At 37.5% G+C, this 13417-nt stretch overlaps 2 protein-coding genes across 2 annotated transcripts; both read left to right on the top strand.

The window, feature by feature from the left end:
* Window positions 1-374: 374 nt before the first annotated feature.
* On the top strand, window positions 375-8796 carry col8a1a (collagen, type VIII, alpha 1a). The gene is made up of 3 exons (XM_079881458.1): window positions 375-447; window positions 6127-6346; window positions 6834-8796. The coding sequence occupies exons 2-3, from the start codon at window positions 6130-6132 to the stop codon at window positions 8756-8758; spliced, it is 2142 nt and encodes a 713-aa protein (XP_079737584.1). The 5' UTR covers window positions 375-447; window positions 6127-6129; the 3' UTR covers window positions 8759-8796.
* Window positions 8797-11599: 2803 nt separating this feature from the next.
* On the top strand, window positions 11600-13234 carry jagn1a (jagunal homolog 1a). The gene is made up of 3 exons (XM_079881459.1): window positions 11600-11747; window positions 12323-12428; window positions 12529-13234. Exons 2-3 carry the CDS (start codon window positions 12340-12342, stop codon window positions 12989-12991), a joined length of 552 nt encoding a protein of 183 aa, XP_079737585.1. The 5' UTR covers window positions 11600-11747; window positions 12323-12339; the 3' UTR covers window positions 12992-13234.
* Window positions 13235-13417: the final 183 nt, after the last annotated feature.

Raw genomic sequence — 13417 nt, 5'->3', positions numbered from 1 at the left:
CATCCTAACTTAAGAGGAATCTTGTAAGTTTAGGGTTATAACCCTAACTGTGCAGCTCTACCTCAACTGAGAATGTGATGACTAATCAGTGAACAGGAAAGGCTATAGACATCATGCACCACAGTAAGGGTGTAGCTTCCATCAGTAGACAGCGATTTTGGAAAATCAAACAAATCTCAATGTCTATCCTGAAAACACTGCACCTTTATACTGTCACATGTTCACCCATACTGTAGCAACCTTTCTGTCTTCAATCGGCCTCTCTTCTCCCTCCCCTGCTCTCTGACTCCACCCTGCTGTGAATAAAAGGTGGTCGTCTGCAGACTGTTACTTGTTTAAGTCCAGTTTGCATTGGTCAGTTGGTCAAGGTGTGTGTTTCAGGGTCTTTCTGAGTGTGAGCCTGAGAATCCTTGAGATTATCTCCTTCTACAGCCGTTCAAAGGAAAGGTAAGAAAATACACTTAAATATATTCATTGTTTTAATAGTCTGCTTATTAACTGCTTGTCTTGATTCTCATTGATGTACACTGTAAAAACTAATGGAAAAATTTGATCTAATTTGTAATTTCTAAATAATTTGAACTAATTATGATCAAATAGAAAAGTAATGAAAAAGGAAATGGTTGAGCAGATATAAGGTAAATAGTTTCCCCCATTTGTAGCATAATTCTGTGTCAGTGTTTGAGGTAGTGCGTGTTGAAAACTAAAATGAAACCTTATTAGAAGCTACCCTACTGCCTTTATTGTAACAGGCAAAGATGTGCATTTGCGTTTCATACTAGATTGTAAAACACTGTTTATCTTTGGGCTCTTATCTCATCTCTCATCTGTCTGACAAATGAAGCTCATGAATTGTACTGCAGAAATGTGATTAATATAAAGCAAACTCACTTTTAGCATGTTTAATCATTTATGGGTGGTTTATAAAGTGTATAAACCACTCATAGATGTGTATACAGATGTACTGTACAGCATATTTTATTTTCTGTTCAATTTTATTACAGAAATACTGAGCAGAAACATCATGTTGCTTTAACAAGTTTGGTGTGCAGTTTCTAGGTTAATGTGTTAGCTCCCCCTCCTGGTGGCAGCCATATGGTGTCTTTGCATGCATGTGTGATTGTGATAGTGTGTACCTGATAGTGGACTGTTAGATGAACTCTCGGCTGGGAGACGAATACAAAGCAGACATCCATTAATGGCACAATGGGATGTGACTTGTGTCATTGTTTCAACAATTCATACATTGAAAGAATGTTTCAATACATTCTACATTTATTGCATACATTTCAGCATATACACTGTAAAAAAACGTTGCTGTGTCATAGCTTATTGATCATATAATAATTTACAGTGTAGTGAGTGATTAATGCCACTTCTAGAAATTTCTATAGACTTTTGAGTTGCATAAAGTCTCTACTCATTAGTGAACAGACAGATCAGAATGTTCATTCAAATAACGAAACGTTGTTTGATTCAATCCAAAATATGGCTGAAATGAATTTCGCCTCCTTATACAAACTAATTGCAAAGTACTTGCTTTGGATTTACTATTAACATCACTTCAAAAAATATTCTCCAATAAAAAAAAAAAAATAAAAAAAAACTGAACATATTTAAACACATATCTTAACAAATATCTTATATTTGTTAAGCTCTAACAATAATATAATCTATTACATATATTATATTATTGTTGGAGTTTAACACTTGCAAACAGTAATAAAAAGAAATTAGCCTCTTTCTGCAAATATAACCAATCATTGTCAGAGGTAAGCATTCAAGCCAATCAGCTTTCAGTATCACTTTAGTGGGTCATCAAACCTGCTCATGAGACAACAGGTGAAAAGAAACTTTCAAATGTATCTAATTATCGATACAATCCAGATTAATGAAGGATCTCATAACAAGTGAAACTGAAAAACAGAGCCATAAATTAATTATTTGGATGATAGATGGAATGGAGCTCTCCATTCAATTATAAATGTTTGTAATGATCATTGTCTGTAAGTGGTGATTTGTTCCATTGATTTACTAAAATAACAAGTGTTGCTTTGGTTATTATAATAGATCATAACTCGTCATTAATTATATAGAAAATGTTAATGTATCAGTGGAGTATTTTTATTATCAGTAAATAGATAAAACAGATGTAAATAGGCTACTAGATAGATAGATAGATAGATAGATTCTTTCCGACATACGTTCTTCACATCCTCCCTCCCCACACATGCACTTTGAGGCTAGCAGACCCTTGCCGTGTTTCTCACTCTTATTAACGCTCAGCTGTTAAAATGCTTCTAAGTAACCCAACAGATGCTCAAAGAGAATGAGGACCTTGTTGTACCTCAAAAAGGCCTGTTTTTTTCCTACAGCTGGTATATAGTCAATATAGTCTGTCTGCTACATTGTACAAAAGGAGATATGTGTGTCACGTCACAATGTTCTGTAGGTTGACTGGCATATGAATTATTTGAGCGCCCTCTGATTGGTCTGCTGCAACACATGCATGTTACTATACAATCACTCTTTCTGGTTTCCCAATATTCAGTTGTCCCGGAACATCAGGTAATTCAACATTAATAGCTACAGTACTTATTCCACAGTATTATTCCTTTCACATGTTAAAATAATTAAATGAACATTTCTATTCAAGAAAAATCGAAATGTATTAGATATTAGTTAAAATCATAATCTAGAATATATTGTCTTACTGGATCACAGCCTCTTAAAGTCCTCCCATGGTTTGCGGAAAGAATCACCCCCCTCCTTTTTTCCCATAGAAAGCCAGAATACAAGTGTTGTCATTGATGATTTATGTGTTTCTTTGTGAACACACTGCTCTGTAAAGATGGGAAAAAAGTGTGTGAGAGACTGAATGAAATAAAAGACAGAATGGAAGAATGAGGGACTAGGCAGACAAGAGCAGGGAAGGGATTTCTGTAAACACTGTTGGCCATCTGTGTCTCAGTGAGAGGCCGAATGTGAGCATTTAACTAGACTTATTTGCCGTGTTGTTCATACGTTCAGTTACTAAAGCAATGAGATTCTTGAAGAACATTTCACAAATAGCACGGAGGACTTTCATTTTTACTAGGGTCAAAGGTCATGTTTAAGTGTATAGGCTAAACGTAGTTGCCTGAGATCAAAAGTTTGAAAAAGGTTTGAAAAGACTTCATAATTATGGAAGGTGATATTTACATTGTAATCCACTATTTAAAATGCTGGTATGATTTTTTAATGTTTTTATACGAAGTCCCTCATACTCACAAAGGCTGTGTTTTTTAAAGAAAAAATACAGTAAAAAAAGTAATATTGTAAAATATTATAATTTAAAATAAATATTTTCTATTATATATTATATAACAGCATATTAAAAGGCTGTTTATTCCTGTGATGGTAAAGCTGAATTATCAGCATCATTACTCCAGCCTTCAGTGTCTTATGATCCTTCAGAAATCATTTTAAAATGCTGATTTGCTGATCAAGAAACATTTCCTATTGTTATCAATGTTGAAAACAGTTGTGCTGCTTAATATTTTTGAGAAAACCGTGACCCCCCCCCCCCCCCCCAGAATTCTTTGATGAATAAAAGTAAAAAAAACAACAACAAAAAACAGCACTTTTTTTTTTTTTTGAAGTAGACATCTTTTGTAACATTATAAATGTCTTTATAAACATGTCACTTTTGATCAATTGTAATGTGCCCTTGCCGAATAAAAAAATTAATAAAAAAAACCCTACCCTTTAAAAAGCAGTGTATTGCAAAATCAAGAGTTATGATATTCACAGATGATATGCCATAAGCGAATTAAAAGTCATATGAAATGGAAGTTGCTACAGTCATTTATTCTCCATTGTGATGTATATCAGAGTGAAACAGCTTCTTGAACAGGAAAAAATGAAGGGCGGGATGTGATGTGATTATGCCCATCGAGAATTGATTTGATGGTTGTGGTCTGCTATTGCTGTGATCTCATGTGAGTGACAGGTTGTTCCACCCTTGCGCCAGTAAACATGTCATCAGAGAAGAGATGTTGATGCAAGAGAGATGGGCATAAAAGATTACGAGGGCATGAATTTTAATTTGATAATAATGATGTGCATGGATAAATAATTTATAATAAATTCTGCAGTATTCCATTTAAAAAAAAAATCACTGAAATATCTATATATTTTGCTGATAATTGTACATAAATATAGACATTGGCATATACATCTCTAAAATTCCTGTGAATTTATTATTATGTGTAAAAGTGGTTTCAGGACATTAGCATGATCTTTCACCTTTTACAATTTATGTTTATAACATACAATAAACATATTTTTATGTGTAATAAACAACAACTCATATTTAAACTTATTGGCAGGATTGGGGCCATAGTGTAAACATAAATTGTTTATTTCTTTCTAATTATGTTTTCCAATATAGTTATGACAATATGTTAAGATGTTGTTATAATGATCACTGTTATAGTCATTGTAGTGATGCCTAACTATAATCACATTGCTAATGTTAGTGCTAATGAGTGTTAATGACTTTTCTCCTTGTAACATTGTACTTGTTTACTGATTTGATTGCTCTATTTTTAGTGGGTGAATGTGACTGTTTCTGACCTTTATAAAAAAAATTTTTTTTAAATCCATAGAAAGGAGGGAAAGGGGGCCTGCTGATAGGGTGAAAAGGTCTACATCAGTGTTTACCTGTCTGCAGCTGTAGACTTTGCTCTATTCTTTTTCATCAGCTGAGCTTACATTCCTCCTTTTTCTTCTCTTCTGCAATCTCTCTCTCTCTCTCTTTCTTTTACCTGGTCATGGAAAAGTAGGTTAGATATATTAGTCTTTCAGATAATTCTTATGCAATTGGCATGATCACAGGAATTAACATTCCTCATCACAAAATGACATCCCTGCAGACCTGATCTAGAAACATACATTCATAATTTCACATAATGTCACATGTGCAAACACCCATTTTAGAATGTGGGATTTGATTACTTTGCTTTAAACCATTTTGTAGCCAACAATAAATTAGTATGGCTGGATGAAACTATATGTCTTATGCCAAAACATTTGATAAACACTGTCAAATCTTATGATAACATTTATATGTGCAATTAAATAAGGGTAATGCATGATAATGCTTTTCTAACAATTTTTGTAGTGGACGTTATTATCAGCTTTACATGAAGCTAAATCAACCGAACAATGTTTTATGATACAGCACATTCGAATTGGTCTTTAGGTCTTTGGCCCAAAACTATATCTCTCTCAAAAAGCATTAAACCTAGAGGGCCTATGGCATATCTGTGTGATTCTCAGCAGCCTGAGAAAAAGCCAAAAGGTCAACTCTGTCTCTCCCATCATCTTGATGCAATCTTTGTTTCATTCACATCTAAGTTGTTATTGTTTTCCCATTAAATTTAAAGCATCACAGTAACGTGTTATGAAAACTTATTTGGTCATTTAAAAGAGACAAGCAAAAATGTAAAGCGGTGTACACATAAATGAACATCTACTGTTTACTGTCTGGGATTCCTGCAGTGTGAAAGGTGAATTGCTGGAAATTTCTTTCTAGTTACTGAGAACTTCCCCGGAGATTCTTAGAAGTGAGAAATTCCAATAAAGGGTTTGCTTCCTGTCCTTTGCTTTTCCAGTTAAAAAGTCAGCTTTAAGGTCACGTTTAAGAGAATAGGCTAAATTTAGATGCCTGAGAAAGTAATGCTGTCTAATCTCAAATCAAGTTAGAAGAAGGTATGAGGAGATATAATTATGGAGGGTGATGTTAACGTTGAAATTGATTATATTATTAATTAATATATATCATTCAAAGGTTTTGGGTTGGTAAGATTTTAATGTTTTTGAAAGAAGTATTTTATGTTCTCAGAATTTGCTCACAACATTTTAAACTAAATGGACTGGTTCTTTTGTTTTTAGCTGAAAGACTATGAAATTGATTATAAAGAATATTTCATAATCTTCTTTGTGAAGGAAAAAGCCTATTATTGTGCTCTCCTCAGACAGCAGATATTATATAATTAGTTGATACTGTTAGAAATATATGTACATTTATATTATTAGGTCATTTTACAGACATGTTAATGGTTATTTCATTTTCCCCCACAGGCCATGGCCATGGCTGCTTTCCTGGTAGTTTTCGTGGAATTGGCTCTACTGCCATCAGTTTTTGGGGGTGCATATTATGGACACAAGCCACATCCTCAACAGCACCAACCCTTACCACAGATGCCTCATATGGGCATGGGAAAGGATATGCCACACATGCCATATCCACACTACAGAAAAGACCTACCAATGCACCTAAACAAAGGCAAAGATACCAAAGGTATGAACACTTGTTTATCTTAGAACGTATGGTCACACTGTACATGATATACATGGTATAGCTTACATCAGGGGTGTCAAACTCAGTTCCTGGAGGGCCACAGCCCTGCAGAATTTAGCTTCAACCCTAATTAAACACACCTGATCAGCTAATCAAGTCCTTCAGGCTTATTTGAAAACTGCAGGTGTGTGTGTGTTGAAGCAGGGTTGGAACAAAACTGTGTAGGGCTGTGGCCCTCCAGGAACTGAGTTTGACACCTGTGGCTTACATTATTACTGTTTGTTTGTTCTTATTTCAAACAACAGGGTTTGTAGTGATTATAATTAGTTTATACAGTACATAATATACATTTTACATGACTTATCCCTTTATTCACGTTTTTTTTTTTTTTTTTTTTTTAATGTGGTTACTTTTTTATTTACTTATGCTGACACACCTTCTTATGGTCACTGATACCTAATCCCGTCCCTGCTTTTCCTTTACAAAGGTGAGACCATTCCCAGAGGTGAGCAGGGTGTTCAGGGAGAGACTGGACCTCAAGGACCCCCTGGTCCACCTGGGCCCCAAGGACCTTCTGGGCCTCAAGGTAATGGAATGCTAGGCCCTCCTGGAAGGTCAGGACCTCCTGGTCCTCCAGGATTCCCTGGAGTTGGTAAGCCAGGAATGCCAGGTATGCCCGGGAAGCCAGGAGGTATTGGGCAGCCTGGACAGCAAGGTGAACAGGGACCCAGAGGTGAAGAGGGACCACCAGGCATGACTGGGCCACACGGCCCTCCTGGACCCCCAGGCCTGCCAGGAATAGGAAAGCCTGGTGGACAAGGATTACCAGGACAGCCAGGGGGTAAAGGAGATCCAGGACATAAAGGTTTCCCTGGTCTCCCAGGGTTACCTGGGCCTAAAGGAGACAGAGGAATTGGACAACCAGGCCCACTAGGGCCCAAAGGGCCAGCTGGGCCACCTGGGCTCCCAGGGAAGGCAGGATTACCAGGTGTGGGTAAGCCTGGTCTTCCTGGTGTACCAGGTCCACCTGGTGTGCCAGGGAAACCTGGACAGCCTGGAGAGCTAGGTCCAGAGGGTCCACCTGGTGGACTGGGCCCACAAGGACCACAAGGGCCCCCTGGTATTGGAAGTCCAGGAGAAAGTGGATTACCAGGCCAGCCAGGGGCACCTGGCCACAAAGGATTACAAGGACCACCAGGGTTACCTGGGAAACCTGGATTACCTGGATTTGGCAAACCTGGATACCCTGGCCCAAAGGGTGATAAAGGGGTGGGAGGGCTTCCTGGTGCTCAAGGACCAAAAGGAGACAAAGGTTATGGTGGTCAACCAGGCATGACTGGACCACCTGGTCAAACTGGTCCTACAGGCCCTCCTGGACCAATGGGGGCACCAGGTGGAATTGGTCCCCCAGGGCTAAAAGGAGAGGGAGGTCTAGAAGGAGATAAGGGAGATCGGGGGCCTATGGGGCAACCAGGTCCTCCAGGATTTCCTGGTCAACCAGGCCTCCAAGGTGAAGATGGAGAACCTGGGGCAAGAGGACCACCAGGACCCATAGGTCCCAAAGGAGAAGCAGGAACCAATGGTTTACCTGGTTCCCCAGGTCCATCTGGCCTGCCTGGTCTTAAAGGAGAACTTGGTCAGCCCGGCCCAGAAGGACCACAGGGTCCTAAAGGTATTCCAGGTCTTGCAGGGCCTGGAGGACCAATTGGGCCTCCTGGACAACCCGGAGCAAAGGGAGAAGTTGGTCCATCAGGTCAAGCTGGTCCACCCGGTGAAGGCAGCCCCGGAATCCCTGGTCCTCTTGGTCCCGCAGGTCCACCTGGCCAAAATGGAAACCCAGGTCAGCCAGGAATGCCAGGTCCACCGGGACCTCCTGGACCCCCAGGCCCCCCTCCTTCCCCTGACCTGATGAGTGTTCTTCCTGAGATGGGCCCTGCCCTTGATGGTATGAAAACTGGTGGATACAAGAAAGGGAAGTATGCCGGTGGGGGTGATATGATGGGTGCCAATGGTCTGGAGATGCCTGCTTTCACTGCCCAGCTGACCACACCATTCCCTCCAGTTGGCACACCAATAGTGCTTGACAAACTACTGTATAATGGGCGTCAGAATTACAACCCTCAGACCGGTGTGTTCACCTGTGACCTCCCAGGCATCTACTACTTTGCCTATCATTTGCACTGCAAGGGTGCCAATGTATGGGTTGGGCTCTACAGGAATGGGGAGCCACTTATGTATACATATGATGAGTACAAGAAGGGTTTCCTGGATCAAGCATCTGGGAGTGCAGTGATTCCATTACAACCAGGAGACACAGTTTATTTACAATTACCATCTGACCAGGCAGCTGGATTTTATGCAGGACAGTATGTCCATTCCTCCTTCTCCGGCTTTTTACTGTACCCAATGTAGATTGCAAGAATAAGTGAGAGAATTTGAAGGAGAGAGAGGGAAGAAAGAACTGACATTAAAATGTTTGACTTAAAAATGTCAGTATTTTTAAGTACATTCTCACAGGGAATAAAGAAGACTCAGAGACAGCCCTTTTAAACTCAACCCAACAATGTCAATCTACATCCTGTATAAGTATATGCAATGTTAAATTACAGAGTACATTGTATATAAAGATACAACCTGCACAAAGACTCTCACAGATTGTAGTAAGAAACTTCAATTCAACACCACATTTAAACAGCTTTTTGAGAAGATTGTTTTTGTAATGTATTTATGTATTTGCTTAATTGATGGTATCCAACATGAGTATACATGCTTTAAAATGTTTAGAACTCTATTTGTAATGTCATTGTGACATTTGCATGATAAATAATGTATTTGCTTTAAATGAGATGAGAAAAGCCATTCAATTTTTCAAAAATATCACATCATATTTGTCTTTCTTTATCAATGATTTTAAAAAATGTTAAAGTTTTTGCACACTTCTAATATTGTAACACATGCGCTGTGTGAACTTTGTATGAGTTTGTGTGTGTGTGTGTGTGTGTGTGTGTGTGTGTGTGTGTGTGTGAGAGAGAGAGAGAGAGAGAGCATGTGTGCTAGATTTTTATTTTATCCCCCTCCCCCAAAAAAGATTATTTTTAAACTATAAATACTAACTTGTCTGAAAACCACTTCTGTTCCTAAAGTTAACTGTCATAAAAATGAGAGTTTTTCTCACAATAATTTAAATCTCACTATCACAAATCATATTTCACATCAATTCCCTTGTTTCCACCCAACTCTGAATTGAATTTTCACCTGAAATATTACTCTTTTTTTTTTTTTTTTTTTTGATTGTGTAATAACCTTTGTTTTTATATGTTGGTGAACAATGGTGCTAAAATTGTCTATTCCAATGACTCCCCCTCCCTACTTATTGGTGACTTTTTCTTTGAATTTTGTAATAAAGATGATTTACATTCATAATTGTATGTCAATCAATTTACTGTACCAGAAATGTATTAATATATCTCTTCTAAAAACCATCACCTAATTATGTTCATGTGGGGAATTTGCAAACCATGCCATATAGTAAGGGGAAACTACTTTAAACTAAAATATCTTAAATTTAAAGCATCAAATTTAGTATAAATGTTTATCATGTATGAAAATACATACTATAAAAATTATAGTTCTAATGTGATCTGTTGCAATTAATCTTGAACCTAAATGCTATACTGCTCATTTATTGTTAAGAGTAGCCATTAAAATCATTTTAACAATTTAAAAAAGATAAATAACGATTATGGTTATGGCGAAAGCTTGGCTCAAAGCCATGAACATTCATTTTATCGTGCTCACGTTCCATAATAACCTCCCCTGGACATAGCTATAGTCACATGACCTAATTAATAATCATTAGAGCTGAAGAGCTGAGGTCACTGGTAGCTCTTGCAGTGTGTAGCTATGGCAGTGTGATCTGGACACACATGGAGGCTTTTCTCATTGAGTGCCAAGGCCCTGTTTTAATAATTATCTCAGACACCAGACTTTCACATAATTTTGCATTGCATGAATTGATAAAAAACGTAAAACTGTAAAAAAACAAAAATACAAATAAAAAACAAAAAACAAAGGTTTTTTTTTGGTTTGGTTTTTTTGGTTTAACCAATATCAGAGAACTGAACATGAAAGTGTATTGTTAAATTATTTAAATAATAATATTAATCTCAGGAGAACTTCAAGTAATAGAGTTTGGCTGACAAAACCGTTTGGGAATCCCTGCCCTACAGTATGTTGAAGATCAGAAATAGTTGTACTGTTCACCTGTAAAATGGGAAAAATACTTTTGAATAAGATTTTCAAATGTTAAACACGATTAACACAACATTATGGATGATATAATTTTGGATGATTTCACACCATTATAAAACACATTACATGAAAGTAGTTTTTTTTTTCAGTGCAACACAAATAACAGACATGATGTATGCTTTATAATTATATAAATATAATTGTGTGTGTGTGTGTGTGTGTGTGTGTGTGTGTGTGTGTGTGTGTGTGTGTGTGTGTGAAATATTTATTAATTTAATATTTATTATTAGAAGCAGTTCTTTATCGTATTCTCTCAACTTAATTTGACTGGTAAAGAGAAGCTTGATGTACTTGATGTTTCAAAGTTGTATGACTTCTTTCGTTGGGCATATTTTGAAAAACGTCTCAGCGTTTTGTTTTTAATATAGGCTACAATGGAAGGAAAACGAGTATTTTGTTGTTGATATGGAAACTTGAGCCTTGAGCGACTGTGGAGGCTGGGAAACACTGGCTATAGCCATAGCCTACAAAATAAATTACAAAATTAAGAATGACACAAATCTCACATCAGCTATATACAGTTTATTAGGGCACAGATTTGTAGAGGTTTAATTTAGGCATTGTTGTCAACACTCTGCTAGGCTATACTGTAGGCACCGAATGCCAACAAGGTAAACATTGTTGGCAGATAAAAATGTTTAAAACAATTTTTTAAATTTAAGTCCTCACAAATTAAATAAATAAAACTAAAGACATCAAAGAGTAAAAACACAACACGGAAATATAATGAATATTCATGTAGCCTATAGGCTACACTCCACCCCCTGGAACCGTTTTTCAAAGGAACTGAATATTACACAACAACGGCATAGTAGCAGCCAGCTGTTACTTCCTCTTTCTTTAAATCCGAATGGACCTCAATGAACCTAATAAATATTCATGAGCCAAGCAACCGGCTCAGTATGCTCGGTGATGCTGAGGATGCGCAGACTGTGATACTGCGCTGTCAAATCACATCGCACGGAGGGGCAGAGAGATTCTTTTGTGCGCATGAGCAACATTTCCTTCATTGATAAAAATCCTTTGTGTGAACATTTCCTCATCTAATCCTGTCACTGTTGCTTTCGGTCGCATTTCACCAATCCATACGGTAAGTTATTTTATCAAAAGGCGCATCACATGAAATAACCGCTTTCTATTTACAGTGATCCGCGCAGTTGAAGCGGTAAATTTATCCTTCATCCGGAAGCCGGCCGGCAATATGTGCCTATATATTCTTCAATATATCAGTTCATCTACAGTTAATGCCTTTATTTAATTTCTGTACCAAATAGACATAGGCCTATATTTGTTATGCTTCATCTTGCATGCTTAGCCTATATATAGGCCTAATCATGTGAAATTCATAAAAGTATAGCTTATGCTATTGGGTTAATGTAGTTTCCCCCCCTTTCATTTATGTGCTGGGGTGCTTTAATGTAAATTGTCCGTTAGATTGATCAGATGTTGAGATATTACATGACTATTTCTATTCAGACCCCTAAATGTTAATGTAATATTGTCCTTTTCAGTAGTGTCTTGATATTATAGGCTATTACATTCTGAATAATTAATTTCAGCATTTTGGGATATTTCTATTTCAATTCAAATATGCTCTGTCTGTATAATAATCTCAAATTGCTAAACTGATATGTCAGGCCATAACATATTTGTATGGTGTTACAGTTATCTTGAAATTGGCAATGGCATCGCGTGCTGGCCCCAGAGCTGCAGGGACTGATGGGAGTGATTTTAAACACAGAGAGAAAGTGGCATCTCACTATCAGATGAGGTAACTATAACCTTCATACTGTCACAGCAATATGCTACAGGATTGCCAATGAAATTGTTTACATCAGAATATGTGTTTGAATTTTGAAAATGTCTTTCAGTGCTTCATTGAAATCAGAGATAAAGAAGCTCACCGTAGTGCATTTCCTCATATGGATACTGGTGGCGGCTCAGGTGGCTGTTAGTCACCTCAATCTGGTGTCGCATGACTTGGTGGCCATGCCCTATCAGTGGGAGTATCCCTACCTTTTGAGTCTCCTGCCCTCGTTTATTGGAGCCCTGGCCATGCCGAAGAACAACATCAGCTACCTTGTGATCTCCATGATCAGTGCTGGTTTGTTCTCTGTGGCACCCTTGATTTTTGGTGCAATGGAAATGTTTCCACTGGCCCAGCAGCTGTACCGACACGGGAAGGCCTACCGGTTTATATTTGGCTTCTCGGCTGTCTCTGTGATGTATCTACTCATGGTGATTGCTGTTCAGGTGCACGCATGGCAAATCTACTACAGCAAGAAGCTTCTAGATGCCTGGTTCAACTCAACACAAGAGAAGAAGAAGAAATAAAAACACTATTGTATACTTGACCATGCTCATTTTCTGTCTTAGTTGTTGCTGTACAATGCATGCAATTATTTTTACTGTTATAATATGTATATTTGCAAGCCAACAAATCTTACATTTATTCACACGAGACCTAGAATTCTGTTTAATTTTAATTTGTTTCTTCAGGAGGTCTGGTCCACGTCCAAGAAAACAGAGCAATTCACATAATTTCTAATGCGTTATAAATAAAATATTTCTTTAGATATTTCTTTGTAATGTATTTTATACTGATGATTTCATTCTAAGCTTCAAATCAAACAAGGTCTAACATAGTATAGTCATATAGCCTATAACATCATAAAAGTCAACTATGTGACTCATATAAGGCATCTATTTTTGCCAGCTTTAAATATAAATCAGTTAAACTCCAGTCAGTTTTATTTATTT

Source organism: Squalius cephalus (assembly GCF_949319135.1).
Source record: "Squalius cephalus genome assembly, chromosome: 9".
Lineage (NCBI taxonomy): Eukaryota > Metazoa > Chordata > Actinopteri > Cypriniformes > Leuciscidae > Squalius > Squalius cephalus.
The sequence above is the reverse complement of the archived record's forward strand: the minus strand, read 5'-3'. Positions and strand labels throughout refer to the sequence as shown.